Below are 15,936 nucleotides of genomic sequence, written 5' to 3' on the forward strand. Positions count from 1 at the left end.
ATGTTTAATTTCTGTTATTGAACATGTTAAGACATCGTGTCAACATGCATAAATGTATTGTTTGTGAACTTCCCATGACCTTGAATACACAACCAACAGAGCAGGCCGTCAATGAATGTAGAAATGCTTCCTGCAGGTTAGTACAATTGCCAAATAAATATTTTAATGCCAAGAAAGTTTATATAAACTTACATTTATTTGTGTATTACTTACTTTATATTTACTTATGTATGTGTTTTGTGTGTGTGTGTGTGTGTGTGTCGTGTGTGTAAACGTTCTAACTGCAATTTTAATTGTTGTTGAAATAATACGATTTCCGTCGTAAAAATATTCTTTTATTGCTTTCATACCAATTATATGTGGTGTGTTATATATAGTGTCCTACACCTGAACAGAGCTTGGTGCTCCACATATTTTTAACCCACACCTTCTATTATTGTGTTATTCTATATTGTCTTTTACAAAAGTAATTATTTATTTTTATTTATGATACACAAACCAACAGTTTTAATACTAGTGTTTTAAATTGGTTGACTTATATTAATAATAGTAATATGAATGCACAGCTTTATATTTACGAAGTATATTGATTATGATTAAGCCACAAAACTAGTACAGATAAGTGATCGCCACGAGCGTAATGGCCGTATTTCTACGAAAATCTGCAGGTGTTCTCGATTCCAATATATTTTTATGCAGTGACTGTTTAAGAGGACGCTACACCCGCATACGTTGTCTCCGTCTTACAAGTGCGTAACATAGGAAATTTTATGCTCAGCAGATCACGTTTAGCTCCGTTAGTTTAAAATTTAGAGTAAATTGACCTCTTACAAAAATTAAAGGTAACATTATTATCGAGGGCATGACGTAGGCTTTTTATTATATTTTAATTTTAAAGTGAGTTATGTGTATTTTAAGATATACAAACAATTTTAAATTTTAAAATACACATAACTCACTTTAAAATTAAAATATAATAAAAAGGCTACGTCATGCCCTCGATAATAATGTTACCTTTAATTTTTGTAAGAGGTCAATTTACTCTAAATTTTAAACTAACGGAGCTAAACGTGATCTGCTGAGCATAAAATTTGCTATGTTACGCACTTGTAAGACGGAGACAACGTATGCGGGTGTAGCGTCCTCTTAAGCTATTTAATTATGAACTTTGAATACTTTTATTGATAAAATGATTATAATATTATATATACTATGCGGAAAAGTAATTAGAGAAACTGACAAAAATGACCGTTTAGTGCATAGCGATTACTCTTGTGTATGGATATGATATACGTGTATATAATATATTATATCCTATACTAATAATAAATTATAATTTAGATTATTATCTCATATTTTTTACCTAAAATATATATTATTGATATTATAGTAAATTTAATAAATAAAAGTTTAAGTGCCTAATTATTCTGCTAATTTGATACTTAAAAATTAGAAGAATCTATGTAATCATCAAATTAATTTAGCATTTATATATTATTATATAATAGATTAATTAATATCTATTGAATTATTAATAATTATTGTTAATTATTACTTAGTATTTAATTATTCAAAATAATTTTTGTAAGAATATTTAGTTTAAATGTATTTTTTAATGTTATAGTCAGTCATGTATTCATGGATGGTTAGAAAGTCAAAATCAACATTTATGTCCAGTTTGTAAATCTGTAGTTGGTAGAAACAGATTGGCAACAATTTATGGATCTGAAAATGCTATTGATGACAATCGGTAAATTGAAATCTATTTTTTTTTTTAAAGTTAATTAATATTTATTATAACATTTACGTTGATAATTCAAATAAATGCTACTTATTTTATGAGAACATAATGAATACATTGAAATTAAGTCTCATATTCATAATTACACCACTTTATATTAAAAATTAACAAATTAATGAAAATAATATTTTATCATTGGAATTCATATTAATACATTTTTAGTAATTATATTAGAAATTAATCTTTTTTACAATAGTCTATTTCAAAGTCAACTTGTATTAGTGTTAAGTTCACTTTATTCAATGTAATATATTTTTTGATTCAGAAATACCGTACAACCTGCTGATCACAGAACTGAACCAAATGCTGATACTGTAAGTTATAAATTAATATAATTTTTATTTCACATGTTCATAAGAAACTCATTTAAATTTTCCTAAATTTCTTTCAGGGATCCTTATTTAACTTGGGCTTTGATTGGACTTATATTTTAACATGTATTATTATCTTAGCGATACTATGTGCCATATTCTTCATAATTTGATATCTGAAAAAAATCTACAGCAAATGGTATAGACTCCAGGCCTGGAAATCTCTTAAGATTTATAAAAAGTATTTTCTTTCGTAGTTATATAAGGTAACTATAAAATTTATTAAATAAGAATTTAATTCCATTAATATTCGAATTCTGTATTCTATTATATATTTAAGTCATAAATACATTTTTTTTTTTAAATTAAATTAATATAATGTTACAATATTAAGTTAGTAATAATAAAAAAATCTATAGCAAATTGATAAAAAAAAAACTAGTTTTAAGATATTTTTTCTTAGAGTTATACACAGTAAATTTTTCATTAATATAATTTTTTTAAATATGCATATGTTTTAATTATAGTTTTTTTTCCATGAAAGTTAATGTATTGTTTCAATATTGTTTTATAATATTTGAATGAAATAAATAGGGTTTATAACATAGTAAAAAAAAAACTAGTTTTAAGATTATTTTTGAATTAGTATTGTGTACAGTAATATAACTTGTATTAAGGAAGATTATTTATACAGTTCAATTATAAATAGATTTTTTTTTACTATAGTTAATATTATATTGTTTCAATATTGATTTATGAAATGTTAATGAAATAAATATGTTTTATAACATATGGCAAAAAAAAAGTAACTAGGTATAAAATATTTTTTATTTAGAATTATATATTTAGTACCTACCTAAGTTCTTTATTATTTTATTTATATGAATAGTGTTAAAATTATTTATATATGTAATCATAGTTTTATCATTGTTGTTTAAACATATATAAAAAAATAAAGTAATTAGGTAGTTTTAAGATATTTGCTACTTAGAATTAAACACAGTTAATTTGGTATTTTTTATTAATATAATTCGTAAAATTATTCATAAATTTTAATTATAGTTTTTTGGTTATAATAAATATATTGTTTCAATACTGCGTCAAAAAATGATAATGAAATAAATGTATTTTGTAATAAAGTAAGAAAAAAAATATATGTAATTAGGTATAAGATTTTTTTTATTTAGAATTATATACAGTACATTTTTTATTATTTTACATAATCTGTATTAAAATTATTCATACATTTATATCATTGTGTTTTTCATAATAGTTAATTTTATATTATATATTATTTTAGTATTGCGCTGTAAAATGTTATTTGAGGGTTCAGGACTTATAGCACTAAAAATCACTAAAATATGCGCTTATATACTATGACCCAATAAACTAAAAAATATGCAGTAAAAAATTAAAAAAAAAAAAATTAAAAATCATTAACAAAAAAGTTTTATTTGATATAATTTATATTACTAAATAGGTATATATAATATATTAATTTTTTTTATATTTATATCATATAAATATAAAGAAAAATTGTAATTTAAATATAATTAGTGCCTTTGTTCACACACTTTACAAAATAAACTGTTCGCGACTATCCAAAATATTGCTGTGCGTATTGCCGAGAGATACGAATGTAGCCTGTAGATAAGTACGCATATCAGACGTTTTTCAATTAAGAGGACGATATACCCGCATGTGTTTTCTCCGTCTTACAAGTGCGTAACATAGCAAATTTTACGCTCAGCAGATCACGTTTTGGTCCGTTAGTTTAAAAATTAGAGTGAACTGACCTTTTATGAAATTTAAAGGTAAGAATATTATTTAGACAATCTCATAGGCTTTTTACCATATTTTAATTTTGAAGCGAGTTATAAGTATTTTAAAATTGTAAACATTTTGCATATCTTAAAATGCGTATAACTCGCTTCAAAATTAAAACATGGTAAAAAGCCTATGAGGTTGTCTAAATAATATTCTTACCTTTAAATTTCATAAGAGGCCTGTTCACTTTAATTTTTAAACTAACGGACCAAAACGTGATCTGCTGAGCGTAAAATTTGCTATGTTACGCACTTGTAAGACGGAGAAAACACATGCGGGTATAAGGGTATAACGTCCTATTAACCAACTACATAGTTTTCGATTTGTTGAATAGGTATTTATAAATCAAGTGCACGAGCTACATTTTTGTGACAGATAGCTACACAAATAGTATTACTAGGTACAAAACAAATTTTCGCAATTAATCGTTCAACATTTTAAATAATACATTTTGAACAATTATATTAACCATCAATCATTAAAAATCGTCGAATAAGCAAAAAGTATGCAAAAACCTTTAAAATATGCAAACCCCCCCCCCCAAAATATGCAAAACAAAATTTCATATTTTAATTATCTGTATTACAAAACGTATTTGTAGATCACTCTGTTATATTTTACATCACCTATGAAGGATATGCAAATGCTATAAGTCCCGAACCCTGGTTATTATAATCAAAAATAATCAAGACATTAATATAAATGTCATAACATATAGTTTAAGAAAAATGTATCTTGTACTCAACTTGTAGTATTATTAGTAGTATTAGTAGTAACATATATAATTTAAAGCCATACATTTTTTCAATACTGCAAATTAAATGTTTTAAATCTGATTTTATTATATTTTTTTTTTTAATTTTAAATGTCCAATTTGAAAATCTGACAGAAAATGTTTGATCGTAAAAACATTTAACTTATTGAAGTTATTTTTTTGGCGAGCATGCTTGGTGAACCACTTTTAATAATGAATAGGCGTATTGAATTGCTGGTTAATTTTAGTCAATTTGAATGAAAAATTTTATCAGCATAAATCACCGAGGTATTTCATATGTTTCCCAAGAGTTTTATAGAATTACTGGATGCATTTTATATTATGTTTTAAACAATTAAGTAGTTTATAGCGTAAAAGTTGAAAGGCGATTAGTAGTAAAGAAATTTAGCTTATTTATGAATGGTTCTTAATTTGAGATTAAATACATTACATGATTATCTATAGACATAATATAATGTTATCGTTATAATTGATTTGGAAATAATTAAATTTTTAAACAGAATATTTTGAGAATACATTTTATAACTATGTATATAAATAAATCTACTGTTGTTAAATGAGACTCTCAAAGACTCAAAGGAGATTCATCCCAACTATTTTATATGTGAGACTAATATATACATAGGTGGCTGTCTTGCATACACTTATGTTTTGGAGGCACTGCAGGATAAAAGTCTAACAAAAATAATTTAAAATGTATTCAAGCTAAAAGATGAAAGAATATGAAAACAACATCGGTGTAATATTAAAGAAAATGTTTTTCAAAGTTTCGTTCACTTTAACTTTTCAATAGAGTAGGTAGATAGTTAGTAGATGCCAGTTATTCTGCTCGTTATTCTTGCTGCAGGTAAAAATATCAAACAATTAAGTTTAAAAAATATATATAATGTTGTTATATTCATCAAGAAACGTCATACACTTTTTTTATACATGTCAAAGTGTTAGATTTTATAATAACCACCTGTATTAATGTTGGGGATTATTATTTTCTTTATTTTTTCAACACGGGGGGTAATTTACTTCCGTGGATTCAAATGGATGAAGTAAAATCGTTATTGAGCTCATATTTTACAACTGTTTGAACACAAAAACAACTTAATTATATTAAATGTTGTGTAAATCACAAAATCAGTGTTTTGGAAAAAAAATAGTAAATCTTTTATTTTAGTTTATTTAATAAAAATTATGGAACAAGTTTTTCATTAAATCTGCTGCAACCTCGATAACTTTACATGTATATTACCTATTTTATATTTAAAACTTAAATGTTCATTTGTTTTAGATTTTTATTAAAATATGTACGTTCCATATTTTCCGATATTCATCTGTTTCATATCTAAACGTTTATAGTATAATTATTTATTATTAATAAATAATACTTAACTAAAACCTAACCTAACTTAACTATTTATTATAGTTTTTATTTAGAATACATTTGTTGTTGGCAATTATTGTTTTCTGTAATCTAACGAATAAATAGCGTCATATTCATGACTTTATTTCACGAAAAATTCAATATATTATTTGGGTATCTAGATTGCCCTAGGGTTTTCTGATTAAGTTTTTGTTCAATCAATTGAACATCGATTACTATATTCATATCGGTCACTGGTTTTATTTCATGTAGGTACTTAAAATTTTATCTCTGGATGGTATATTATGTATCATTTTTTTTTAATTTGAACTATATTCTTATGTTATTATTTTTTTTTTTATTATTGATAATAAGGCTTCAACAACAAGGTCATTAGCCTGCGGTAGGTTTACATTGTTATATACAATTAAGTTACAGTTGGGAATTACATAATTATGGGTTAGTAGTTTTTACAGTTGTATGTAATATTTTTAAAATACTAGTTGTTGTAAGTTGTGAGATTTTTTACAGAATTAGATTTTGGTGTCGATGCCAATTTATTTGAAGAAGCTACCTATGTATTAAGTGAGTATTGTGTTCTCCTAGTGCTTCCTTCATTGATGAAGGTTGGCTGAGAATGTTCCTTGCGTTGACAATGTTCCTTGCGCGTTGACAATGCTCCTTGCGTTGACAATGTTGACATACAGCGGGCAATCTAGGACTATGTTTTTGATTGAGAGCGGTTCGTTGCATTGGCTATAGAGATGTCTTATATTATTATTACATAATATACTAAATCGCGGTTTACTGATGATAGTTTTAGGGTTTTTTCAAAGATGATTAATTGCTTGTTTTTATTAAAAATTAACAGGAATTAGAAAGATGATTCATTCAAAGTGAAAAATGTATATTACCAGATATTTTTTTACGATTATTGTTGTATAAATAAAATGATAACTAAATTAAATTTTGATTTTTAAGTTTACATCAGATATATTGCGAAGAAATTTTAACTTCAATAAGCTCTTCAATATATGTATTTAAACGACGAATAATAGTTTCTGAAATATTTGGATTATATATTGATAAAACTAGCAATTTTGTATATATATGATTAATGTATAGGTACCTCGTGGTTAACCATTTTTTATGTATAAATATATTTTAAATTATGCTGATTAAAGTTCTAAAATTTCATTTTTATTATTTTAACTTAACCACTGAGTAATAAATTGCATACAATTTGTACTCTAAGCCTATATCTATAGATCGTTTGTTATATATTTTGTAACCATGTTAATATTATTTTTATTATGATTCGTTCTTTTGCCCTGTATGTTAGCAGAAATATTATATTATTCATTTCATAGAAAAAACATTTCTTCTAATATAAAAAGTAAGTGGATAATAAAAGGTAAAAAAATGAATATTTGCATAAGAAATAAATTCCAGAAAAATTCAAATTCAATTTTTAATGTGATTGATTCCAAAGATTATTTAATTAAATTCATATTTCTTATATATTTGGATTTATATTTAAAGGAAAATATAATACATGCAAATTTAAAAAGTTTATAATTTTACTATAATTTAAATTTTAGCTGACTATATTTTTAATTATTTTCACGATAAGACGAAAGGGTCAATATAAAATTAATTTGATTATCAGTTATCACATATTATAAGTACGAAAGCCTGTATTTTACTTAAAGGTTAATAATTATAATTTATAACTTAAATTGAAGACTAACACAATTAATATTTAATATACAATTTAATTGCTCATTTCGTTCACATATTTTTAATAAATTTTAATACAAATAGGTTAAACATTTATATATTTAACATTGAAAAAAACTTAAAAAAGTTTTAAGTAATTTTTAAATTACGTCGATAATATTATGATAGATATCATTAGATATCGAGTATAGCAAAAATACATATAATATATGTGTGAAATTTGACCTATTACAGACGAAAAGGTATGAAAATGAAAGTATGAAAATCCAGAGTTTTAGAAAAATATTTTTTTTTTCATTTTTATAGTTTCTATCTTGTATTTTTAACTATATACCTATTTTCTATTTTATTTATTATATTATGTACTGTTAGTTTTCTATTGATAACGAGTTGAACGATTTTTGTAAAAATCAAATATACACCTATCATAAAAAAGGTAAGTATACCAATTCCATATATTAACATTACATAATATATTGTTCTATTGTACAGTAGAATTTTGGTTTAAGTTCATACGAATAATTTGTTATTAGTTATAAAATATATTTTTATTAGTATTTCTTAGACACGATTATTCAAAATATTTGTAGTATTTTTTCTATAAATATCGAAAGTAGGTTCATAATGATAGGTACGCATATTAATCAATCATAACTTAGTTTTGATCTTGATACATTTAACATTCTAAATCTATATTATTATTTTTTACAAGCATTATACACGATGGCATTTTAAAAATATTAAGACTTATTTCAAACTGTTTATATCACGAACTATTTTACGGTACATTGGTATTCATTGACTTATGATACTCAATGATAGCTGAGAAGCAAAAATAACATGAATACATAACGATATAATGCTATGATTGCTATGCATGATATTAATATTATGTTATATTGACAATTATTTACATTATAAATATAATCACTTATTCGAGTGTGCACGTGTGTTCATTTTGTAATCATTTTTTCCATCTCACTACATAAGAAATCCTGTGAATTCCAGTGCGCCACTGAATTGGCAGCTATAATAATAATAGTTAATATTATATATTTAATATAATGCAATACAGCCATTTTCCATACAATATATATTATGTGATGGCGGTGTCTCATTTATTATATTGTTATTTAATATTATGGTGTATTTATATTTTTTGCCTTAAAATATTTTTACTTCATATTTGATACCCTTTTTTATTTTTATTTATTTATTAAGTTTTCCTGACAATTGGTCATCTAAACTTAAGGCTAAAAGAATATAATATTTTGACATTTTGATACCCTACGAAATACCATTTTCTAATGAGGGCTATAATACATTTTAACACAATAATAATATGCTTCATAAATATGAGGACAATTTTATTATAATAATATGTATAAACTAAAAATTAGAATGTCAGCGGTCTCCATTATGCGGTCCGAGGGTCATTCGCGGCCCTTTAACAAATTTAATGCGGCTCACACTAAAATTAAATTGTATAAATCTAGAGTTCAAGAAAAACATCTGTGTAAATCATGAACTTTTCTTTACTCTTCCTAACAAAATATTTTGTCTCATTTTACTATTCTTCACTAAATTCAGTATAAACAGTTGTTCATTTTTATATTTTTAATTATTATCATTAAAAATATAAGCGTGAAGTACTATTATTGAATAGTTTTTCAAGCTATCCAAACTCTCATATGTATCCAAAAAAAAAAAAAAAAACAAAAATGTAAATTGCCCGCAAGCGATTTTCAAAAATTATATTTGGCCCTTTCTAAAATCATAGTGAAGACCGCTGCATTAAATTATCACAAACGTGTATCTACTGTTACTGTTTTAATACTAAATTATTTTTAGAACTTAGAAAATATAATAAATGTATTATAATCAATATCTATAGGTGTATGTGATGGTTATTTTTGGGTGGGGGGAGGGGCCTATAGTCTTTTTTTGTGGTATCAACAACGGGCGAAGCACGTTTGGGTACATAACATTATTTTTACCTGTAAATGTAGAACACGTTTGGGTACACAAACACATAGCACGTTTAGGTACATTTGCTAATTGCCAATATAGGTTATCGCGAAAAAAAAGTTTAACAATCTTTATAAGATATGGTTTATGAAAATAACTAAATATTTCAACGTTTCAATGTTCAGTTCCAATTTGGATTTTCAATCGATAAGATTATTATATTCTTTATAATTATGGACGTGATCATTTCCGATGTTTTTGAAACCCGTCGTGGGAAAATGTGCGTTGCGATTAATAGTTATAAATTTAGTGAGTTTAGAGAAAACAAAGATACCTACAACTAAAATTTTTCGTTGCACGAATCGTAAATGCACTGTTACTGCTAAATTAACTACAAATTTAAAAACAGTTATTTCAATAAATGGTGAACATAGTCATGATGAATTAGTTGAAGAAACAATCACTAAACAAACAGTGATGTCACTTTTAAAGCGCAAAGCAACTACTGATCTTAATATGAAGCCAAATAAACTTATACGACAAGAACTACGTAATTGCCCAAAATCAGAGCATCTTAGTCATTCTGATGTTAGGTTATTCAGGAAAAGTATGTACGAAGCTAGACGAAAAATATTTCCTAAAATACCTAAATCTTTATTAGAAGCAAAAGCTATGATGTTTCAAAATAAAAAAGATGGTGCGGTGGCAACGATCAACACTAGCGCTCCGAAGACGCGGTGGCCTGCGCAGCTACGACCGGTTTTCGTCGAGCTAGTGGGTCAACTTACGGCGAATAGAGTATAGTTTGTTGAAATTATTAAAGAATAAGACGTCATTCATTGTATTGCACTATTGCATAATATTTCCGTTGCAATTTTAGTAAAACAAAATTCAGACGAACTATATTAATTTGGACTTGGTTATTAAATTAAATTATACTTACAAACTATCGTAAGATTCATGAAAAAGTTTTTGTTATATTAACGAATCAATTTTATACCTACCGTAAATTATAAGATCGAAATTATAACCGATTATATTATTATATTATTATTATTATTATTATATTTAATATTATTATTATTAATATTTCATGTAAATTTTTTTTTTAAATTATTAATTGCTGATAGATTAATTTTTAAATTATAGCTGACCCAAGATATATATATATATATATATATACCTAACTACTGATCAAAATATTTGTATACCATACGACTAACACATTCTAATAATATTTTATACGTACCCGATAATTGTATATTAACATATTATTATTTGCCCCGCGGTCGGTTTGAAAATAGCCGAAGATCGCACCAGGACCGGAACGATATACGCATAGCGATCGCATTAATCATCATAACGTCCAATTAAGCCGGTTACGGGCGATTTGGCGCGTGCCGACCGAGTGCGGTGGCGGCGGATCATTTGTCGTCCGCGGGTCTCGGTGGCGGCGGCGTGTAATAATAATAATAATAATAATAATATTATAATGTGCGTGACAGACGCGAGTGCGCGACCGAGCGTTTTTTTTAATGACGTAAGGGACGCGTTCTGTCAACACGCGGGCGCTCGAGCTCGGCACCACTGCGACGTCCGGCTGTCGCCACTTGTATGCGCATGGGTGTGCAATGGCGAACTGTGTAAAAAAAAAATTCTGTCCGGACTAATACGCTATTTGACCGGCTCTCGAAAAATGTTTTGTCCTGAATATATTTGGTGATTTTTTAGGGTATTAACGCATGTTTATTTTCAAGACTTACATAGATAGAACGCGCGTTGCCCACTCGAATTATGGAAATTTATTACCAAATAATAATAATAATAATGTATATTTCGCACTTGATGAAAACAGAATATAATATTAAATTAAAAATAAATAAATAAAAATGTTCACAATTTTAAATCGTATTAATATTAAAACAATGCAGTCAACACTTCAACAGTGTCTTCAGCCTCAATGTTATTCAATATTTTTTTCTCTGTTGGTCGCGAAGCAGGAATACCTTTGTTAATAATAATTATTAGTTACAATACCTACGTAAATAGCCTACTGCACAACAACCAGTCTAACGGTAATAGTATGAGTACCCATATCCCTCTGGTATAGTCCGCCACTGATGAGTGATATACAATATATATATATATATATATACAATATTCGCGTAGGTATATTATATTAATTTACAGTACACTCGTATTATAATTTATTAATATATTTTTATTTAAAGAAAAACAGTCAGCGGCAACTGTGGGCCCATTGAACGCAATATTACATTTACATTATTATATTATATACATTACATTAACAGTTGACTAATGGTAAAATTATTTATATTATTATGGCCGTAGTAATATATTATGTGTATCCTCTTTTTGAAATAACTTTTAGCGAAGTTTTTGGAATTTGCGCTAGATTTTGGGTTTTCTGGAAATCCGGAAAATGAAAAATGGCTCAGTACCGGCACATTATTCGATCGGCTCAATAGTGGTATCGGAATATTGCTAGTGAATTGCTAGATTTTGCTAGGTGGTTTTTGGAATTTGCTAGATTATGGTTTTTCAAGAAAAATATCCACTATAATCTTTGATTGTGTATTTGTGCAGTTCTTCGTTCAAAAATATTTGCAAGTAATGTGATATAAAGCCATATGATATTAGGCCAGATTTTATCTGATTTGAATAATAATAGTTTGTTTTAATAAGATAAGAACAAATTTATTTAAGAAAATAGTAAATAAAATGATACAAAATAATATAAATTTAGGTACTTTAATGCAGTTATACTTAACAATTTACAAACCATAAAAAATTGACAGTATTAATATCAACAATAAAACAAATCTAACAATATCAATATTATGCTTATTGTAATTTTTCAACACGATTGTGTATAATCAAAACCAACAAGGTGATATCATCATCTTTATATGAACAAGAATTTTGTCAATTTAAAATAGAATTTCATCTATTTGAATTTTTGTCAGTTGCTAGTTACGATGCTGCAATAGGTATAGGTATTTCGCTATTCACCATGCAGTTCTGACGGAAAACACGTAGGTACCGGGATAGTATTTCCATTTCATCTTTTTCCCCATCTTTTTATGGTTGCGTCTTCAACTACCACATCAAAACAGCTTTCTGCAGGCACTCAGAACTCGTCTCCCCAGTGCCGACAGAAATTACCTACGTTTAGGTGTTGCTACTTCTGTCACATCGTTACATTCTGCCCTCATTAGATCGAGGGAGTACGATGATGACCTTTGGTCCTAATCTGACGGCCACATTTGGTTTATGCTAGATGAGCTTAATCGATTTTCGCTATTTGCTGGCCACGTTAACTCCAAGTCTGTAAGCGACGTTGGTTTCACAGTCGATGACTGTAGTTGTTTATCTACCGATGTGCACTTTACTCTCGAGTGTGATGATTAAAAATGTCCCAAGTTCGATGGCGTTTTGATTACGCTTATTGGCGACACATCTTCTTCGTCCTTGGATAACTGAAGTTCTGAGTGCAACGATAACCAATATCCCAAGTTCGATTGCCACATCTGCATTACGTTTGTTGGCAACACTTCTTCATCGTCCATTGATAACTGAAGTTAAAATTCCGAGTGTGATGATGCTGACCAAAACCTCGATTTCGATATAATCACGCATTCCGTATGGCACATTTCCTCATCATTTATTGACCGATTCAGTTTCGAATGGGAAACTGCTAGACTTAGACTCGAGTCAAATGATAAATTTGATTCCGAGTCCGATGATAGATATGCTATATTATATTTTTATTTTTATTATATTATTAACCTACACATTTTATGTTACTTAGGTACATCTAATTGCATAACAATAAAAAAAAAACAATATTTTTAACCTACCTATAGTTGTAATTTGCTATCGACAGTCTGTATGAAATGGTAAGGAAAATAATGTTTTTTACGTTGGGACGCAATTCGTGTAGTCGTTAAATATCTTTGGGGCGCAATTCATGTGAAAAAGGGATTTCGGGACGCAATTCGTGTGCAGCGCCACGGTGGTGCTAAAAATTGATTTCGACCTTTGGGACGCGTACCACATGCTCTCAACTGCCAGGCCTGGGTTATCTGAACACCCTGCACCAGTAAAGTTTGTTTTTGTTTTGCATTTTTTTTTAAATACGATTTTAACATATCTCGAAGTTTTAAGAGATTTACTAATAGCTAGAAGGCTCTCTTTGACCTTACCAGTCCCAACTAATGAAAGTAAGATCTGGTTCAGGACCTCTTATTGAGACTCAGATATTGAATACCTGAGCCTGTAAGCTCCCTCACCACAACAAGGTAGGTCCCATTGGAGGAGATCACCGATAAGTATGTAAATTGAAAATGCGAAAAAAAAGAAACAGTTAAGTCCCTTGATGTTATTTATATTTATATTATACCTATAATTAATACTTCCAGGTATTACTACGTATACGTGGTAAGTTGAATATTTTTCAATAAATAAAGCACTTATATAATATTATAATATAATTATAATATAACTAGCTATTATTAACTTAAGTCAATATACAAGTGAACCTTAAAACGACGTTGAAAAATGTGTGGTATAATTATCTAAAGTCTAAACATTATTCTAAAAGAAAGAATGTGTATATAAAAAGAAAATGGGTCTAGAGTGAATTGTTAAATTTGATGTCATGAAATAGGGTAACGGAAGTTGCACACACAATAGTATACGTAGCCATGGTGACATTGTGCGTGTAATATAAATAATAATACAAAATAATATACGCTTAAATATTATTATTATGTAAATTTCATAAACTATAATACTTGTTTTTTACTTCACCCATAAGTCAACCTACATTTAATTAACAGGCGTAAGTTGTTGGACTAATTTGTAAATTTGTTCACACAACACATTGAGCGTCAAGTACAAAATCTGACATAAATCTGGGTTTTTTTACTTAACACTTACTTAATTTGTATTTTTCGTTGAGAATAGTAAAACTTTTAATTCGTTACACACTTATACAAAAAAAAAAAAAAAAAAATCAAAAACCATAATATATTTATTTTTGATGTATGTTTAGAAATACATCAATAAGATATAAAATATTGAGACATTTTCATTTTGTTTTTTGGTAAACATTCAAGTCTTTACAGTTAATTTTTAATTTTTTTTATACGAAAAATAAAATATATATTTAAAAAATTACATTATTGTAAAACAAATATAACATTTATCACTCCTCTTAAAATCGAATACATTTGTTTTAAACGGCGTGTTGTTATACGTCTTATTATATTAACGTTGGGCATCGAGTAAGTCATCAAGTTAGTCTTCCAAAAGCACATTCATGATTTCTGTTGTTTTCATTTCACATTTAACAGTTTCAAAATAACGTTTAAAAAAAAAGAAATATTATAATAACAATATTACAATTATTTTTGCACGAGATTGGTATGAAATTTAAACTTGCAAACTGACGATAAAAGGATTTTTATTCGAAACCTGACAAAAGTATAATAAACATTATGATGAATATCTTCCGGATAACGAAAAATATAATGCAATGGACTATGTGGAGTTTGTATAGTCTGTCAATTCTTTTTTCCAATCCAAAGAAAATATAATATAATATAGGTAGATAAATATGATTGATCAATTTCTAAAATTCTTATTAAAAATTAAATGTGTATGAAATCTGTGCAAAACCGAAAAACAACATGTAATTTGCACAACATCTAAATATTAATTTTTCCATCGATGATGGATAATATTGGCGATGAGCATGCCGCTTAATCAATGGAATTACTCTATGGTAGATAATTCGATATCATTAATCAAAATTGCATTGTTAATAAATGTATAGGTACTTACTATCTACTTAGCTATTTAACTGGATATGATTATAATGTTCGACAGCCACTGGGTTTAAATAAATGAGAAAAGTAGGTATCACAGAGTATTAAAATAAAATTTAATAATCTAAATATTTTATAAAAACAAATTTATTTGTCTGACGACTGACATAATGCCATTTGACATAATGTTTTGCATTTGCATATAATAATAATATTGAATTTTAATTTATACAAAAAGTAATACAGAGTAGGTATGTAAAAGCAAGTTTGATATATTATCACATTCGTTTTTTGAAATCATCGTATAC

General features: G+C 27.0%; 1 protein-coding gene across 1 annotated transcript; it reads left to right on the forward strand.

Moving 5' to 3' along the window:
• Nucleotides 1-41: 41 nt before the first annotated feature.
• LOC149057276 (E3 ubiquitin ligase rnf-5-like) lies at nucleotides 42-2,363 on the forward strand. Its single transcript, XM_089224562.1, has 4 exons — nucleotides 42-136; nucleotides 1,625-1,750; nucleotides 2,067-2,115; nucleotides 2,193-2,363. Exons 1-4 carry the CDS (start codon nucleotides 45-47, stop codon nucleotides 2,283-2,285), a joined length of 360 nt encoding a protein of 119 aa, XP_089080688.1. The 5' UTR covers nucleotides 42-44; the 3' UTR covers nucleotides 2,286-2,363.
• Nucleotides 2,364-15,936: the final 13,573 nt, after the last annotated feature.

The sequence above is a fragment of the Diuraphis noxia genome, unplaced genomic scaffold, assembly GCF_037042655.1.
Source record: "Diuraphis noxia isolate RWA-SAM2 unplaced genomic scaffold, SU_Dnox_SAM2 contig0003, whole genome shotgun sequence".
Lineage (NCBI taxonomy): Eukaryota > Metazoa > Arthropoda > Insecta > Hemiptera > Aphididae > Diuraphis > Diuraphis noxia.

What these genes read in the sequence shown, in the direction of transcription:
- LOC149057276 (XM_089224562.1), top strand. Translation starts at nt 45, where the DNA reads ATGCATAAATGTATTGTTTGTGAACTTCCCATGACCTTGAATACACAA. An exon ending in AATGCTATTGATGACAATCG is followed by an intron (nt 1,751 to 2,066) that starts GTAAATTGAAAT and finishes TTTTTGATTCAG; the next exon opens with AAATACCGTACAACCTGCTG. An exon ending in CTGAACCAAATGCTGATACT is followed by an intron (nt 2,116 to 2,192) that starts GTAAGTTATAAA and finishes AATTTCTTTCAG; the next exon opens with GGATCCTTATTTAACTTGGG.